Here is a 20,076-nt window from a genome sequence, read left to right as displayed (position 1 = left end):
ATGAAGAAGTGTAACATCGACCCTGATACGTGGGAAAAACAAGCAGCTATAAGACCTCTATGGCAGGGCATAATCAGGAAGTCCATCACTGTGACTGAAAATAAGCGGCTGCAGGAATACCAAGCTGCTCACAAGAGAAGGCACACACCCCTGACTCAGTCAACGTACCAGTGCAGACGTTGTGGACGGTTTTGCCATTCTAAAGCTGGACTGGCTGCATATGAACAATCATGTAAAGTGAAGACACACCAACCAGTCAACATCGAAAAACGATGGACTTTCGATATATACATATATCTGTAAATATAATGCCAGTTGTTGTCTTGTGTCCAGTTGAAGACAGATGTTTAATTGTATCCAGACAGATTAATCATGACAATTTCTCCTATACTTGTAAGTAAGTGGTGCCCCTTTTGAGATATTAAATTAAGTATTGTTTTAACTTATATCCACTACACGAGTCACTAAAGACATAATCTGAATCACTGAAAAAAGGTCTGAGTCACTGACCACAACTCTATTTGAAGAGTTTCAGTCAGGTTTTAGAATTCATCATAGTACAGAAACAGCATTAGTGAAGGTTACAAATGATCTTCTTATGGCCTCAGACAGTGGACTCATCTCTGTGCTTGTTCTGTTAGACCTCAGTGCTGCTTTTGATACTGTTGACCATAAAATTTTATTACAGAGATTAGAGCATGCCATAGGTATTTAAAGGCACTGCGCTGCGGTGGTTTGATTCATATTTATCTAATAGATTACAATTTGTTCATGTAAATGGGGAATCTTCTTCACAGACTAAGGTTAATTATGGAGTTCCACAAGGTTCTGTGGTAGGACCAATTTTATTCACTTTATACATGCTTCCCTTAGGCAGTATTATTAGACGGCATTGCTTAAATTTTCATTGTTACGCAGATGATACCCAGCTTTATCTATCCATGAAGCCAGAGGACACACACCAATTAGCTAAACTGCAGGATTGTCTTAGAGACATAAAGACATGGATGACCTCTAATTTCCTGCTTTTAAACTCAGAAAAAACTGAAGTTATTGTACTTGGCCCCACAAATCTTAGAAACATGGTGTCTAACCAGATCCTTACTCTGGATGGCATTACCCTGACCTCTAGTAATACTGTGAGAAATCTTGGAGTAATTTTTGATCAGGATATGTCATTCAATGCGCATATTAAACAAATATGTAGGACTGCTTTTTTGCATTTACGCAATATCTCTAAAATTAGAAAGGTCTTGTCTCAGAGTGATGCTGAAAAACTAATTCATGCATTTATTTCCTCTAGGCTGGACTATTGTAATTCATTATTATCAGGTTGTCCTAAAAGTTCCCTGAAAAGCCTTCAGTTAATTCAAAATGCTGCAGCTAGAGTACTAACGGGGACTAGAAGGAGAGAGCATATCTCACCCATATTGGCCTCTCTTCATTGGCTTCCTGTTAATTCTAGAATAGAATTTAAAATTCTTCTTCTTACTTATAAGGTTTTGAATAATCAGGTCCCATCTTATCTTAGCCTGGTTCTGCTGGAGGTTTCTTCCTGTTAAAAGGGAGTTTTTCCCTTCCCACTGTCACCAAGTGCTTGCTCACAGGGGGTCGTTTTGACCGTTGGGGTTTTTACGTAATTATTGCATGGCCTTGCCTTACAATATAAAGCGCCTTGGGGCAACTGTTTGTTGTGATTTGGCGCTATATAAATAAAGTTGATTGATTGATATATATATATTCATATATAAGGTTTTGAATAATCAGGTCCCATCTTATCTTAGGGACCTCGTAGTACCATATTACCCCATTAGAGCGCTTCGCTCTCAGACTGCAGGCTTACTTGTAGTTCCTAGGGTTTGTAAGAGTAGAATGAGAGGCAGAGCCTTCAGCTTTCAGGCTCCTCTCCTGTGGAACCAGCTCCCAATTCAGATCAGGGAGACAGATACCCTCTCTACTTTTAAGATTAGGCTTAAAACTTTCCTTTTCGCTAAGGCTTATAGTTAGGGCTGGATCGGGTGACCCTGGACCATCCCTTGGTTATGTTGCTTTAGACGTAGACTGTGGGGGGGTTCCCATGATGCACTGTTTCTTTCTCTTTTTGCTCCGTATGCATCACTCTGCATTTAATCATTAGTGATCGATCTCTGCCCCCCTTCTCGGCATGTCTTTTTCCTGGTTCTTTCCCTCAGCCCCAACCAGTCTCAGCAGAAGACTGCCCCTCCCTGAGCCTGGTTCTGCTGGAGGTTTCTTCCTGTTAAAAGGGAGTTTTTCCTTCCCACTGTGGCCAGGTGCTTGCTCATAGGGGGTCGTTTTGACCGTTGGGGTTTTTCATAATTATTGTATGGCCTTGCCTTACAATATGGAGCGCCTTGGGGCAACTGTTTGTTGTGATTTGGCGCTATATAAGAAAAAAGTTGATTGATTGATTGATATATATATATATATATATATATATATATATATATATATATATATATATATATATATATATATGTGTGTGTGTGTGTGTGTGTGTGTGTGTGTGTGTGTGTGTGTGTGTGTGTGTGTGTGTGTGTGTTTTCTGTCACCAAGGTATATTATCCATTTGTGTTTATTTTATATGTCTTATCACCAAGTATAATCAAAGTATTATGTACCAAGGGATATTATTTTGTGTCTACTTTGCATGTCTTATTATCAAGCATAAACTGAAGTCAAATTAAAACCTAATGACACGGCTCAACCTCTCTACTCCGGTGAATCTTTACGTTGTCGCAGTAAGATCATTGCTGCGTAGGGATGCAGCACTGATGCTGATATGGGTCAATTACTCCTCACCCCTTTCCCCATAGGGTCACATGGCGCTCTCATTATTGATAGGTACCGTGACACTGACAGATAATGAGTGTGACATTTCATCACCAATGGGGACAGTGTGGTGTAATTTTTACCAAAGACAAGCGATGTGCTAACAACAAACATATTATGATGATATGAATATGCCAGAAGATAATTTTGTTGTGTATAATCTGATAACATTGAATAGATGTTTAGAAGGATAAGTATACAGAAAAACACACCTGATATATTCAGATGTATGCAAAAACATATGATGTGTGAATTTTTTTTTTTTTAAATGCCATGAGACAAGAAATTGAAAATAAGGACTTTTTTTTACTTCATAAAGGGTCACGGGGGGAGTCAGCTGGAGCCTGTGCCAGCATTCATAGGGTGTGAGGCGTGGTGGAAATCGATCCCATGACATTCTTGCTGTAAGACGACAGTGCTAACCACTAATCCACTGTGCTGCCCTAAATCAAACATACCAGTGAAAAAATTATGATGATTTCGGGTTTGTTTTTTGTTTTGTTTTTTGTTTTGTTTGTTTTTTGAAGAAAGGTGAATTTCTATAACCCAGAGTTGAACTCAGAAGACCTGGGTACTTTCCAGAAGAGTGACCTCACCAAACCTGGATAATTCCCCAAAAGTCATATCATCCACAGGTGTTTTTATTGGTGTAAGACTTACTATATTTAGAAAAGACCACCCTTTAGGGGTGGAGAAACTGCCCTCTTCACAGTGTTTCATAAACCAGTGTAAAACGAAGCTGTGCCGGTGTTCTTGATGACTCTGTGAATTTGCTTCCTTTACTGGCACATAAGAACTGTTGCTTTGACACTTTGGTCTTTTTCTGACTGTTCTGAACACCTTTAAGGAGATCTTTTTGAACAATTGAGCACAGCTAAAACACGTAGACTCTCGTCTGGTGATCAAGAAATCTGTCAGAAGTCTCCATGACAGTTTCAACTGTATAATTACATTGAGCAGAGTGTCTGTTTAGTCTTGAATTCTTTGTGGCATGCACGGTAACACAGCGTTCGCATTAGAAATAACTAATGCACTGACTAAATTAATATTGCTTCTTTTTGTCTGTTCGGCGGCCACAAGAACCAGTTTACTCTGAGATAATTGTGCCTCCTACAATAACACTTGCATCTTTATTTATGTCTATTATTTATTACATTCTTTTTTTTTTTATCATGTCTGATATTGTTTTCAAAGTGCAATATAGGAGATGTTCTGTTGTGTAATTTGTTATACGGTGACAATTAAAGCTATTCTAATGACACTGAATAAACCATTAACTTCTGCTTGCTAATGCAGTGTTTGCATTATAAATAACTAATCCACTAATTAAATTAACTTTGCTTCTTTTTGTGCCAGGTTTTTAAACATTTAATTATATTGCACATTTAACTCACCTAGGATTATTTATTCAATGAAGACAAGAAACAGTTTACTCTGAGATTTTTGTACCTTGTACAGTAATATTAATTAGCCCATTAGATTCTGCAAACATTATGTGTGTGAGCAGGGGGAGGTCGGCATTGGGTTGAACTGCTCAAGTCACTCTCTTTCAGCAAGCACAGAGCCATGACCGCTGTGCAGCAGCTCCAAGTGGAAAAACTGTTGTCTCTCAAAGCGCAATGACACTCAAAGCTATGATTTTACAAAGACATTTTTATGCTTTTTTCTTTAAAACTCTATGGTGCTGTGTGTCTCCTCACTACAAATAGCTGATCTGTGACACGCAAATACTAACGCTTTTTTTTCCACCCAAATGCACCTAAAGTCTCTTTCTGTGGCTCACATGACGTAAAAACACTGATAAAACTTTCTTACCATTTTCAGACAATGAAAATCCGACGACAGGGCGGGACCACTGTCTGATGTGAAAACATATTAATCAAATCCATATAGTTTAAAAAAAAAAAAAGTACAATACTTTATGGACAGACCTCGTAAATAATGTAATCATTTTCTGCCAAACCTTGGATGATGAAAACACCTCTAATCACGTCTGGAATCACAGAGGACTGTTTCATATGGACACTTTTTTTTCCCTCTCTTTCCTGCTCCATGTGGAATATATTTTGAACAGCTTAAGGTAACTATTTTTAATGTTTTTATAGCTTGATAACATCACACTACACAGCACTGCGTGGCTCATATGTGGCTCATATGTGGCTCATACGTGGCTCATGCGTGGCTTAGCATGGCTCAGCATGGCTTAGCATGGCTGATACGAGCCATTCGAGGCTCTAATGACCTGTCGCTCATGGCTTCTACGTGGCACGTGTGGGGTACAGAGAGGCACCTTAGTAGTGGATATGTGTTAGATGAAAACGTGGGTTATGCTTTGAATAATCACTCCACACCCATGCGTGGCTCCTTCTTCAGCCTTCATTATTCGGTGAGACCAAAGCTTCAAGCATGTAAACGGGTTATTCCTAATGATTCAGAAACCGGAATATTGACCTTAACCCGAATATTAACGGCATGTAAACGTAGTCTGTAACTCCAGTGTTTGCAGGGAGTTGCTGGCTCCAAACTTAAATACATGCTGCATGTGTACAATAAAATATCACCCCTTAAAAATATGTAAATAACCACAACGTTTGGGCACTCCTGATAATTTTCAGGATTTTCCTTCATAAATCATTGGTTGTCTGGATCAGAAATTTCAGTTAAATATATTATATAAAAGATGAACACACTGACATTTGAGAAGTGAAATGAAGTTTCTCGTATTTACAGAAAGTGTGCAATAATTATTTAAACAAAATTGGGCAGGTGCATAAATTTGGGCACCCTTGTCATTTTATTGATTTGAATACATTTAGCACTAACTGGAACACGAAATTGGTTTGGTAAGCTCACTGACCCTTGACCTCCTTACCCAGGTGAATCCAATCATGAGAAAGGGTATTTAAGGTGACCATTTGCAAATGTTTCCCCTCTTTGCAACTCTTCTAATGAGTGGCAACATGTGAGCCTCTAAACAACTCTCAAATGACCTGAAAACAAAGATTGTTTAACATCATGGTTTAGGGGAAGCATACAAAAAGCTATCTCAGAGATTTCAGCTGTCTGTTTCCACTGTGAGGAACATATTGAGGAAATGGAAGACCACAGGCACAGTACTAGTTAAGGCCTGAAGTGGCAGGCCAAGAAAAATCTCAGATAAGCTGAAGCAAAGGATGTTGAGAAGAGTCATAGTCAACTCACAGACTTGCTCCAAAAACCTACAACATGATCTTGCTGCAGACGGTGTCTTTCAACAAGACAACAACCCTAAACACTGCTCAAAATCTACTAAGGCATTCATGCAGAGCAACAAGTATGACATTCTGTAATGGCCATCTCAGTCTCCAGACATTGAATATTATTGACAATCTTTGGTGTGATTTTAAGCGGGCTGTCCATACTCAGAAACCAACAAACCTGAGATGTTTTGTAAAGAACAATGGTCCAAAATACCTTCAACCAGAATCCAGACTCTCATTGGAAGCTATAGGAAGCATTTAGAGGCTGTTATTTCTGCAAAAGGAAGATCTACTAAATATTGATGTATTTTTGTCTGTTGGGGTGCCCAAATTTATGCACCTGTCTAATTTTGTTTAAAGAATTATTGCACACTTTCTGTAAATCCTATAAACTTCATTTCACTTCTCAGATGTCACTGTGTTTGTCTGCTATATGATATATTTATCTGAAATTGCTGATCCAAACAGCCAATGATTTAAAAAAGGAAAATCATGGAAATCATCAGGGGTGCCCAAACTTTTGCATACAACTGTATGTATCAAGAAATAAAAACTGCAAAAACAAAAAAATCACCATGTTGAAAGAATTAAGATGTGACTAAAACTTTCAGACAGTCCCCACCACCAAAATAACTTTTCTCTGACAAAAGGACGATCTCCACAGATTCTGTCAGAAGGGTATGGATTCAGGTTTCGGAGATTTATTGCCTTCACAATGGGGACGATCACATGACCTTTGTCCTCCTTCATTGGCTGACAGAAGAAACCACTTTTCTACACACTTCTATCTACAAACATTCTTATTTTAGTAGAATAAAGTTGGGTGATATATGAATTTATGTTCTCCTTTTTCTAATATATATATAAAAGAGATGCGGTCATGAGTGCTGAAGGATCACTTGGGTTGTTTTGCAGGTTTTACACATTTGTAAACCCAAAATCCACAAGTAACTCATACACATTTGCAGCTCAGTAATCTTAGATTGACAATGCAACAGCAAAACATGCACCTGGACTCATTCTATCAGTTATGTTCAGAGGTGGGACAAAGTCACCACCAAGTCACTCTCTAGTCTTCATTGTGCAAGTCCCAAGTCAAGTCTCAAGTCATAATGACCACCAAAAGTGTAGCTTATTCGTAGCTTTGGAGGCCAGGCTGGGCGAATTGGAGACTCGGCTCCGCACCATGGAAAATTCTACAGCTAGCCAGGCCCCTGTAGTCGGTGCGGACCAAGGTAGCTTAGCCGCCGTTAGTTCCCCCCTGGCAGATCCCGAGCAGCCGGGAAAGCAGGCCGACTGGGTGACTGTGAGGAGGAAGCGTAGCCCTAAACAGAAGCCCCGTGTACACCGCCAACCCGTTCACATCTCTAACCGTTTTTCCCCACTCGACGACACACCCGCCGAGGATCAAACTCTGGTTATTGGCGACTCTGTTTTGAGAAATGTGAAGTTAGCGACACCAGCAACCATAGTCAATTGTCTTCCGGGGGCCAGAGCAGGCGACATTGAAGGAATTTGAAACTGCTGGCTAAGCTAAGCGTAAATTTGGTAAGATTGTAATTCACGTCGGCAGTAATGACACCCGGTTACGCCAATCGGAGGTCACTAAAATTAACATTAAATCGGTGTGTAACTTTGCAAAAACAATGTCGGACTCTGTAGTTTTTTTTTTTTTTTTTTTTTTTCTCTGGACCCCTCCCCAATCAGACCGGGAGTGACATGTTTAGCCGCATGTTCTCCTTGAATTGCTGGCTGTCTGAGTGGTGTCCAAAAAATGAGGTGGGCTTCATAGATAATTGGCAAAGCTTCTGGGGAAAACCTGGTCTTGTTAGGAGAGACGGCATCCATCCCACTTTAGATGGAGCAGCTCTCATTTCTAGAAATCTGGCCAATTTTCTTAAATCCTCCAAACCGTGACTATCCAGGGTTGGGACCAGGAAGCAGAGTTGTAGTCTTACACACCTCTCTGCAGCTTCTCTCCCCCTGCCATCCCCTCATTACCCCATCCCCGTAGAGACGGTGCCTGCTCCCAGACTACCAATAACCAGCAAAAATCTATTTAAGCATAAAAATTCAAAAAGAAAAAATAATATAGCACCTTCAACTGCACCACAGACTAAAACAGTTAAATGTGGTCTATTAAACATTAGGTCTCTCTCTTCTAAGTCCCTGTTGGTAAATGATATAATAATTGATCAACATATTGATTTATTCTGCCTAACAGAAACCTGGTTACAGCAGGGTGGAGGATTAGCAGCAATCTTCCATTCCAGCTTATTAATTAATCCAAAACCCAGACAGAGCTTTAATTCATTTGAAAGAATGTCTCTTAGTCTTGTCCATCCAAATTGGAAGTCCCAAAAACCAGTTTTATTTGTTATTATCTATCGTCCACCTGGTCGTTACTGTGAGTTTCTCTGTGAATTTTCAGACCTTTTGTCTGACTTAGTGCTTAGCTCAGATAAGATAATTATAGTGGGCGATTTTAACATCCACACAGATGCTGAGAATGACAGCCTCAACACTGCATTTAATCTATTATTAGACTCTATTGGCTTTGCTCAAAAAGTAAATGAGTCCACCCACCACTTTAATCATATCTTAGATCTTGTTCTGACTTATGGTATGGAAATAGAAGACTTAACAGTATTCCCTGAAAACTCCCTTCTGTCTGATCATTTCTTAATAACATTTACAATTACTCTGATGGACTACCCAGCAGTGGGGAATAAGTTTCATTACACTAGAAGTCTTTCAGAAAGCGCTGTAACTAGGTTTAAGGATATGATTCCTTCTTTATGTTCTCTAATGCCATATACCAACACAGTGCAGAGTAGCTACCTCAAACTCTGTAAGGGAGATAGAGTATCTCGTCAATAGTTTTACATCCTCATTGAAGACAACTTTGGATGCTGTAGCTCCTCTGAAAAAGAGAGCTTTAAATCAGAAGTGTCTGACTCCGTGGTATAACTCACAAACTCGTAGCTTAAAGCAGATAACCCGTAGTTGGAGAGGAAATGGCGTCTCACTAATTTAGAAGATCTTCACTTAGCCTGGAAAAAGAGTCTGTTGCTCTATAAAAAAGCCCTCCGTAAAGCTAGGACATCTTTTCTACTCATCACTAATGAAGAAAATAAGAACAACCCCAGGTTTCTTTTCAGCACTGTAGCCAGGCTGACAAAGAGTCAGAGCTCTATTGAGCTGAGTATTCCATTAACTTTAACTAGTAATGACTTCATGACTTTCTTTGCTAACAAAATTTTAACTATTAGAGATAAAATTACTCATAACCATCCCAAAGACGTATCGTTATCTTTGGCTGCTTTCAGTGATGCCGTATTTGGTTAGACTCTTTCTCTCCGATTGTTCTGTCTGAGTATTCTCATTAGTTACTTCATCCAAACCATCAACATGTTTATTAGACCCCATTCCTACCAGGCTGCTCAAGGAAGCCCTACCATTATTTAATGCTTCGATCTTAAATATGATCAATCTATCTTTGTTAGTTGGCTATGTACCACAGGCTTTTAAGGTGGCAGTAATTAAACCATTACTTAAAAAAGACATCACTTGACCCAGCTATCTTAGCTAATTATAGGCCAATCTCCAACCTTCCTTTTCTCTCAAAAATTCTTGAAAGGGTAGTTGTAAAACAGCTAACTGATCATCTGCAGAGGAATGGTCTATTTGAAGAGTTTCAGTCAGGTTTTAGAATTCATCATAGTACAGAAACAGCATTAGTGAAGGTTACAAATGATCTTCTTATGGCCTCGGACAGTGGACTCATCTCTGTGCTTGTTCTGTTAGACCTCAGTGCTGCTTTTGATACTGTTGACCATAAAATTTATTACAGAGATTAGAGCATGCCATAGGTATTAAAGGCACTGCACTGCGGTGGTTTGAATCATATTTGTCTAATAGATTACAATTTGTTCATGTAATGGGGAATCTTCTTCACAGACTAAAGTTAATTATGGAGTTCCACAAGGTTCTGTGCTAGGACCAATTTTATTCACTTTATACATGCTTCCCTTAGGCAGTATTATTAGACGGTATTGCTTAAATTTTCATTGTTACGCAGATGATACCCAGCTTTATCTATCCATGAAGCCAGAGGACACACACCAATTAGCTAAACTGCAGGATTGTCTTACAGACATAAAGACATGGATGACCTCTAATTTCCTGCTTTTAAACTCAGATAAAACTGAAGTTATTGTACTTGGCCCCGCAAATCTTAGAAACATGGTGTCTAACCAGATCCTTACTCTGGATGGCATTACCCTGACCTCTAGTAATACTGTGAGAAATCTTGGAGTCATTTTTGATCAGGATATGTCATTCAAAGCGCATATTAAACAAATATGTAGGACTGCCTTTTTGCATTTACGCAATATCTCTAAAATCAGAAAGGTCTTGTCTCAGAGTGATGCTGAAAAACTAATTCATGCATTTATTTCCTCTAGGCTGGACTATTGTAATTCATTATTATCAGGTTGTCCTAAAAGTTCCCTAAAAAGCCTTCAGTTAATTCAAAATGCTGCAGCTAGAGTACTGACGGGGACTAGAAGGAGAGAGCATATCTCACCCATATTGGCCTCTCTTCATTGGCTTCCTGTTAATTCTAGAATAGAATTTAAAATTCTTCTTCTTACTTATAAGGTTTTGAATAATCAGGTCCCATCTTATCTTAGGGACCTCGTAGTACCATATCACCCCAATAGAGCGCTTCGCTCTCAGACTGCAGGCTTACTTGTAGTTCCTAGGGTTTGTAAGAGTAGAATGGGAGGCAGAGCCTTCAGCTTTCAGGCTCCTCTCCTGTGGAACCAGCTCCCAATTCAGATCAGGGAGACAGACACCCTCTCTACTTTTAAGATTAGGCTTAAAACTTTCCTTTTTGCTAAAGCTTATAGTTAGGGCTGGATCAGGTGACCCTGAACCATCCCTTAGTTATGCTGCTATAGACGTAGACTGCTGGGGGGTTCCCATGATGCACTGTTTCTTTCTCTTTTTGCTCTGTATGCACCACTCTGCATTTAATCATTAGTGATCGATCTCTGCTCCCCTCCACAGCATGTGTTTTTCCTGGTTCTCTCCCTCAGCCCCAACCAGTCCCAACAGAAGACTGCCCCTCCCTGAGCCTGGTTCTGCTGGAGGTTTCTTCCTGTTAAAAGGGAGTTTTTCCTTCCCACTGTAGCCAAGTGCTTGCTCACAGGGGGTCGTTTTGACCGTTGGGGTTTTACATAATTATTGTATGGCCTTGCCTTACAATATAAAGCGCCTTGGGGCAACTGTTTGTTGTGATTTGGCGCTATATAAAAAAATTGATTGATTGATTGAATTGTTTGCAAGCTGACTTCAGACTTGCACATTGATGACTTGACAGCGACTCCGTCCCACCTCTGGTTGTGTTCATTTTAATATTGTACATTTGCAGTTGGCAAAACGGTCAGCATTTTTAATTTTTTTTTTTAAAGGATGCAACGGTTTCAAACTGGTGGGTCAAGGGCCAAAATTGAATTGAACTGTAGCTGCATTGTTATTTTCTGTGTGTGTGTTTGAGTGTGTGTGTCTTGTTTTAGCCTAAATGGTGTGATGTTATAGAATTGGACTGTGACCTCATACTAAATAACATCAAAGCTAGCTCCGCCTTAAGGTCACAAAGGTCAGCTGGTTTGTTTGTGATGATTGTTTCCTCACTCACACCTTTGTGCACAGTTTGTTGTGAGTGTGCGTGCCCACCATCAAAAACTCTCCAGATCTGGAGATGCGGCACCGCGGCCGTTATGTCCCCCGTTAATGTGAAGTTTGTCTGAGCATCACGCCGTGAAGCTGTGTGCAGATTAATGTGTGAAACCTGGAACACAAATTCAGTGGAGAAGTGGAAAAAGCTTCTGTGGTTCCATAAAAACACAACAATGAACTCAGATTTCACAACACACCGAGCTCCTGTCACGTGCACACACCTAGTGCAGCCTCTGTGTACATTCCTGACATCATCACCCTCAGCCACCACAGAACACACCAAGACTGTGACGTCGGCACAAAACACGACCTTCTTCTGATCACACAATAACAGCAGCAGCAATTTAAAAAAAGCTACTTCATGATGTTTTTCACACAAAATGATCCACTTCATTTATTACTTTTTTAAACCCGCTTTGAGAGTTGATTTGCTCATTTTAAATGTTATTTTAAAGAATTTTCTGAATAAAATATTCATATTGTGTCGTCTTGTGACCACGGTTGAATTTTGTTTTAAATGAAAAAAATTCTCTGACTGAAATCACGACCGTGTGATATTGTAGTGATACTTCAACAGAAACAGTGATGGAAAAAGATGACACAGAGCAGTGAACAAATTAGAGCCCGACCGATATGGATTTTTTGAGGCCGATGCCGATAACGATATTTGGATGAAAAAAATGCAGATAATCGATAAATCGGCTGATTTGCCGATGGCCAATAAATCAGTCGATATTATTATTTTTTTGTTTTAAATGTGGGGTGAATGTAATCGCAAAGTTATTACAAACAACATCCTTATAAACTTACTTGTATGCTTTTGTCAGCCAATCAGTGCAGTGTGACGGTGAACTACGGGAGCCGGTGATGAACACATTTAAGCAGGGGTGTAAGCAGCTCTCAGTTGAATGGAGTCAGAGCTCCATCTACTGGACAAATGTTGCAAGGACATTTTACATTGCCGACACAAACATTATTTGAGTAACTGTTCTGTTTATGAGAAATTATCGTCGTTCTATCTGCAAAATTTCGGCCAATAGTGAGTACTCTGAAAAGGGCTTATATATCGGCCGATATATCGGTCGGGATCTAGAACAAATGAAAAAAAAATGCATTCCCAAGAAAAGCAAAATGACACATTTGATCTGAGCACTCCAGCTGAGTTTACTTCCACAGTCAAAAAAAAAAAAATTGTAATGGTCTCTGCAGGTTTCTGTTTTTTTTGTTTTTGTTTTTCACTAAATTGCCAGCAGCTCGTTGTTTTGAGACTGGAGCTGTGACATGTGATGGACTGTGAGCTTTTTGTGCAGAGTGCGCGTGTGTACGCTCTTACCCTCAGCTCTTTGAAGAAGATGCAGCTCCGAGCCCACTCCACGATAGAGAAGAGCGTCTGGTCCGCCATGCGGCACATCAGGCTGAAGGTACTGGGCTTCTCCAGGCGGCTCCGGCTGCTCTGCTCCTGCTGCAGATGAGCAACGATCTTATTTTGGACCACCAGCTCATCTGGGTCGCAGCGAAGCAACTCCAGCACCAGCGGGGGCAGGCTGGGGGGCTGGGGGGAGGCTGAGGGGTACATGTCAGGGTAGGGGTATCCTGTCAGAGACTCGGGAGAACTGGTGTAGTCGGGACATTCGGCCTTAATCACCCTGCCAGAGAAAGCTGTGTACTGGTATTGAGTGCCCAGAGGCACATGGGACTGCACTGGCATGCCCGGGGCCGGGGGCCCGTACAGCCCGGCCTCGTATTCTGTAGGGGTGATGGAGCTCGGGGTGGTGGGGAGCAGGCTTTTGGAGATGGTGGGCAGGCTGTGCAGGCTGCCGGTGAAGCTGTAGTCGAGCTGCAGGGGAGAGGCGGGCAGAGGAGCTGCGCTCTCCAGCTTGAAGCCGTTGGATCGAATCAAAGCCTTCTTCTGCTGCTTCAAGGCCCGGTCTCTCTTGTACATCGGGCCAAACTTGTTCCTGCCCCCACGCATGCGGTCTGCACGCACCGCTGTCACACAACAGACAAGAGCACAGACTTTTACAGACGAGATCCTGCATCGAAAGTGTCATCCTGCTGCAGAACCGGAGCTTCTGAACAAAGTGAACAAAGCCCGCAGTGAACAGCAGAGACACCTTTACCATTCCTGCTTCCGTTTTAGGGCTGAAAAATCCCCCAGCGCATGTGTGTGTGTGTGTGTGTGTGTGTGTGTGTGTGTGTGTGTGTGTGTGTGTGTGTGTGTGTGTGTGTGCGTGTGTGTGTGTGCGTGTGTGCGTGTGTGTGTGTGTGTGTGCAGCTCCACTCCTTGTAGCCTAAATAGAGCTTTTGATTTAAAACAGGGAGTCTCTGCAGTTTTATCAGTAAGTCAAGAATGTGTCGTTTCTCTGCTACGGAAGCAGGTGCTTTTCTGCACAGCTGTCTGTCTGGAATTATTTCCAAACCAAGTGTGCAGAACCATGAAAGAAAGCAGTCCCAAATTAAAATATGATATATATATATATATATATATATATATATATATATATATCAGGGTTTATGCAGTAAAAGTGATTAAAAAAGACAAAAAATATCAAGTAAATAAAACAGCACCAACTACACATTTCTTGTAAATATTTCAGACATGCAGCTCACACACAGAAACACCACAGTGTAAAACTTGTGTCAGATACCAATGCTGTATGCGCTGTGGCGACCCCAACCTAAAACAGGAGCAGCCGAATGGACAACAACAAACATTCATCAATTTACACTCCTTAAATTTAATTTGATTATACAAAAAAACCCACTACATATATTTATATTAAAACATACAGTACTCTGCAAAGGTTTTAGACATCCCAGAGTTACAATAAAAGCAGCCTTTGATGCCCTTTTTAGTGGCATATCAAGAAGAAATCAGTTCTTACAAAAGTGAATATTTGAACTATATTTTATTACATAATAATAATAATAATAATAATAATAATAATAATAATAATTCCTTTGTAAGTGTATTGGCCAGCAAGAACACCACAAACACACTTGCAAATGATCATGCAATAGTAAATTATTGTAAAACACTTGCATGAGGTTATCCTTAATAGTTTTTTGGTTGTTTTTTGTTTTGTTTTTTTACGTGTGTGTGCGTGTGGACAAAAACTGCATTGTGCGTGCGTGGAAAAAAAGACTACCCGTCTATTTGAAATGACATAAATTATTGTACAGAGACTGCTGGCACATCAAAGGTAAAAACAAATAGCATGAAATGTATGCATAATGCAGAAACACACCCCATGCGCGCGCGCGCACGCACAAAAGTGACAGTGTTTGGAGGAAAAGCAGGAGAAATGCGTTCCCGAAGTACCTTCGAGCCGCATCCCGACGCTGAGGCACTTCTGGAAGCGGCAGAACGGACACCTCTTTCTCTGCGTCTTGTCGATTTTGCACTCCTGGTTTTCCGCGCACGTGTACCTCTTGTTGTTCTGCACCGTCCTCTTGAAGAAGCCCTGCGCCAAAAAAAAAACGTGCGCCTTAATAACTGAAGCGGAGCTGCGTGGCGTGGGATTGGGTTGATAGCAATCACGCAGCTGTGATTTAAATCTAATTTCTGCAAAGTCAAGAGCAAAGCGTATATACTATAACGCTGTATTTGAATTTCATTTATAGAACTCAACGGCAGCAGCGCGCATTAGAGCGCAGAGCCCCGCCAGGGCCAAACGGCCGCCTGCGCCGACGCGGACCAAAGTGCTCTCAGCGCTCGAAAATATGAGGAGCTTTTATTTTCCAGTATGCTTGCTGTTTTGTGAAATACAATTTAAAAATAGTCCCAAATATCACATTTTTATATTTAAAAAATTAATAAATAACAAGTGGATCCGAATCGTCAGTAAAACAAGGTTATTTCATTAAGCTTCATTTAAGACGTTGATTTATTTATTTTATGACTTAATTCCACGGACATGAAATGCGTGGCTGTGAAGTCACGTGACTGTGGGGTACCTTGCAGCTCTCACAGGTGAGCAGACCGTAGTGGTATCCGGACACTTTGTCTCCGCACACAGGACACAGCTCCTCCAGATCCTCATCATACGTGTATTCCATAACCTTCAGCGTCACACCTGCTCCACGCACGCACGCACACACATGCACGCGCGCACACACACCGAGGGCAGCGTGGAAAAAAAAACAAAACAAAAAACCCACGCGGGACAAAGCCGTCAGTCGACGTTTCGGTGCTTTTCAGAAAAAAAAAAAAAAAAAAAACTAAATGTAAGTGTTCCAACATACATCTCATTGAACAGAAAATCATTTGTTTTTATTATTATTATTATTATTATTATTATTATTATTATTATTATTATTATTATTATTATTATTTGTGAATTTGCGCTACAACTTTTACAAAATCGGACATCGGTGTGGAATGTTTTTTTAACTTTTTTATCTTGATAAAAAATACATTTGAAAATATTAAAATAATTATACTAATAAAATTATATATTTACTTATTAAGAAGAGATTTAAAATAAAAATACAGATATGTAAAATTCACCTGTAAAATTCAAACATCATAAATAATAATAGGTCGACATATAATAAACAACAAATAAAAAAGTTTCTCTTCGGAATGCTGTACTTTATGTCGAGACAGAAGACAACTGTAACTCGAGTTTCACGCACTAAGCGATCACACACACACACACACACACACACACACACACACACTCACACACACACACACAGACACACACACACACACACACACATATATATATACATATATATATATATATATATATATATATATATATATATATATATATATATATATATATATATATATATATATATATATATACACACACACACACACACACACACACACACAGTTTGTATTCAAATTACTTTGTTTTATCTTTTTTCATTTTTCATCATGCATGTGTGCGTTTATTCTTCATGCATTATTTCATTTATTTTGTTAATAATTGGTGTCGCAATTTCAACGTCATGTATACAAACGAGAATAAAACAGAACCAAACCGACAGGAAAAATGTATTGTAAAGGTTAAGTTATTTATTCAACCAGTGCTCTTTATTATTATTATTATTATTATTATTATTATTATTATTATTATTATTATTGGTCAATATGGGATGTGCAATATACATGAATAAATATTGTTCCGGAGTTGATTCAAGATATTTCTTTAATTACAGGTTGGCCGAAATGGCCCTTTTTGTTCTGGGAATTTATTTACTAATCTGTTTATTTATTTCTATATATTTATTTACTTCCACTAATTTCTTATAGCTATATTTATTTGAGTGAAATCCTTAATTATTCCAAAATAAAAGAAAACAAAAATACAGTCTATTAAGGGCCTTTGCGACCGAACGAGCAAAACAGAAGAGAGTACGGACACAACTTAAATATCCTCACCTTCCTAAAATAATGGCCTAAGTCATGTTTTGGAAAATATAACTTAGGCCATTATTTTAGGAAGGTGAGGATATGAGGAAAATAATTATTTTTCTGAAATAAATGCGCTGTTTTGGATGCAATAATGACATTATAATAAACCGGACGATGAAGTTGAAGTTAATACACGTTGACTGCCGATCAAACTTTTAACAAGCGATAAGTTTTTTAAAAATCACAAATCAAGTGTTCATCGGTCCGCCGTATATCAGTGTCACATTAAAATATCAAATAAAGCAAATGTCACATCGAACAACCTGCGTTATTATTACTATTATCATTATTATTATTATTATCGGCACCATTATTATTGAGGTGAAACAAGCCGTGCTAATATCCTAATTGTTTACTTATATTATTAATATGTATTATAATATTATTACTTATAATTTGGTTTCTTGTTTATTGATAAATTCCGATACCCATTTATTTTTGTCAACATTTTGCAGACATTGTTATTTTAATGGAATTGAAATAAAATGGTTCTAAACATACTGGCCTGTGGTTTTTTGGGTTTTGGGGAGTTTTTTCCCCTTTTTTTTGACTCGGAGCTCTGAAGTGGAATCAGACGTATTTTTTGTTTGTTTTTTGGTCTTTAGCAGCAGCAGTCTGTGTTGTGTTTCGTGGCTTTAATGAGTCTTCAGGTGTGTCACGTGTCCGTGATGAGCACGCGTCCGCGGTGCACGCACTTACCGTGAGCTTTGTCTCCCAACATTGAGCCCGTCACTGGTGATTGGATGCACACGCGGCTGCAGCCTTCTGAGGGCTGCCGAGGACAGTCAAAAAACACTTAATCCGGATTGGACTCTGTGTCAGGGATCACTGACGAGCGCACAGTGAGATCCCCGGCTGTGCGCGCGCTCTTTACTGCGCCCTCCTTACCTCTGCTTCAGCGCCATTGGTCGACACTGGGTCACGTGACTGACGCTGACTGCCTTCTCCGTCAAACGGACAGGAGGAGGATCACAAATTAAAAAAAAAAAAAAAAAAAAATTCAGATACTCACATCAAAACAGAAACCGCAAATTATACCGTCTGTAAAAAAAGGGGAGAAAATGTCACAGCAGAGACCTTTAGCAGACAGTTTGTTTTTTCTAGGGTATTTAAAATCAAAGCTCCAGGATGTCTATAGATACAATTCTTTTTTTTTTTTTCCTTTTTCTTTTCTTCTTTTCAAATTACACATTTCTTTTTACATTCTTCTCTTGCAAAAGAGTGACCGAGTATCCATCATGGTCCAGTTAAAAAAAAACAAAAAAAACAAGTAAGTAAATTTAATAATAAATAAGTTATTTCGTGCTCCAAAAATAAAATATAAAAAATAGTGAGTGTAAAAAAAGTAAAAAGAGTGGCTCTGTCATTTTTACACCATGTGACTGGCCAATAGCTGTGATTGATAGCTGTCAATCAGTGTATGGTCGGTGAACATCTACCTCTCAAAATGATTTGAACATGTAATAAAAATGAAGGATTTATATTGTTTCTCTGTCGCTTGGTTTCCATTTTGTGTCACTAATTAATACTTACTCAGGGTGATCTTTGCTTTTTTCTTTTTCTTTTTTTTTTGGCTTTAATTTTGTGTGGTTTGTTTTGTGTTTTTCCTTTGATTTATTTTGTTTTGTTTGTAGTTTGACATTCTTTTAACAGCCAGAATTATCTTAATTAAATATATATATAGTTTAGTTTAGAAATTTTTGGATAACAATAAGAAAAAATATACAATTTTGCAGAACTATTGGTAACATATCCATATCCTTCTTTTGACTAACCAACACAAAAGCTAAAGGTTTTTGTGTAAAATAATATATGATGCACATAAATAGCAGTAAGCTGGAGCCAACATATTTTCCACTTATATTAGTAATAATAAAACAACCCAGTCATGGTACGAAAAAAACGTGAGACTGGGCTGTAATATATATATATATATATATATGGATGTTTCAAGACATTTTATTTCGGGATAACCAGACAAATAATCTGGAGCTGTTGTTGTTGAAACAGAGTTCTACTTTTCTCGGAGGCGTGTGCGTGTGCTGCAGTGTCACTGAATATTGTCCTTTTTGTGCCATGTGAATAAAAAAGGTGGAAAGTATAAAATGACTCGTGCACACAAACAGCTGAAACATAGCAGTGTGATGTAAAAGTGAGCATTTGTGTGTGTGGTAAGTTGTGTGTGTTTGTCCTCTCTGGGACACACGACACGCCGGATATTTTTGAGCCACACGGGCGCTTTCATTTTCCACACGTCTATATTTATCTGTAACTGCGTTCGTACAGTAAATGTGAATGGACTGTTCTGCCGGCTCAGCGATTCGAGAACTCGAGCTGTCTATTGTTAGCTGAGACAGGAAGCAGTGGAAGGGTCACATTGCTGGGGTCATTGTGTGGAGACGCAGATTTGTTGAGGAAAAGGTGCAGAAAGCTGAGGGTCCTCATGCAGACTGCAAAGGGAAACGTGCTGCGCTCACATTTGTTTACATTGTGGATTTTTGAATTGAGTCCTTCATGAAACAGATGTGCAGAGCTCTGCCTCAGTGCCCATGAGCACAATCAGGATGTTACCTCCACCTCTGATTTCACATAAACCCAGGTGCTGTTTAAAAAATTAAATCATTGAGAAGCAATAAGTGAAGTCTACCAGTGGTCACCGTCTTGTCACAGTATAAATTTTGCAGTGTTAAATTAACACTTCAGCACATGCATATGGTCGTATTCAAAACCACTATAAATCAACACTATCCTTGCGTTAAATTAGCTCTATTACCAGTGTTGTCAAAGTAACTTTGAAAAGTTACTTTTTAG

General features: G+C 39.3%; 1 protein-coding gene across 1 annotated transcript in view; it reads right to left on the bottom strand.

Moving 5' to 3' along the window:
• LOC117510107 (nuclear receptor subfamily 5 group A member 2-like) overlaps nucleotides 1-17,986 on the bottom strand; it is a 144,611-nt gene extending 126,625 nt beyond the window's left edge. The window contains exons 1-4 of the mRNA XM_034169722.1: nucleotides 17,965-17,986; nucleotides 15,792-15,910; nucleotides 15,157-15,298; nucleotides 13,168-13,823 (exon numbers count right to left, since the gene is read on the bottom strand). Coding sequence (XP_034025613.1) covers nucleotides 13,168-13,823; nucleotides 15,157-15,298; nucleotides 15,792-15,910; nucleotides 17,965-17,986 — 939 coding nt within the window. The remainder of the gene's footprint in view (nucleotides 1-13,167; nucleotides 13,824-15,156; nucleotides 15,299-15,791; nucleotides 15,911-17,964) is intronic.
• Nucleotides 17,987-20,076: the final 2,090 nt, after the last annotated feature.

The sequence above is a fragment of the Thalassophryne amazonica genome, chromosome 5 (assembly GCF_902500255.1).
Source record: "Thalassophryne amazonica chromosome 5, fThaAma1.1, whole genome shotgun sequence".
NCBI classification, from domain to species: domain Eukaryota; kingdom Metazoa; phylum Chordata; class Actinopteri; order Batrachoidiformes; family Batrachoididae; genus Thalassophryne; species Thalassophryne amazonica.
Note: the sequence above shows the minus strand (reverse complement) of the source record. Positions and strands in the feature narration are given on the sequence as shown.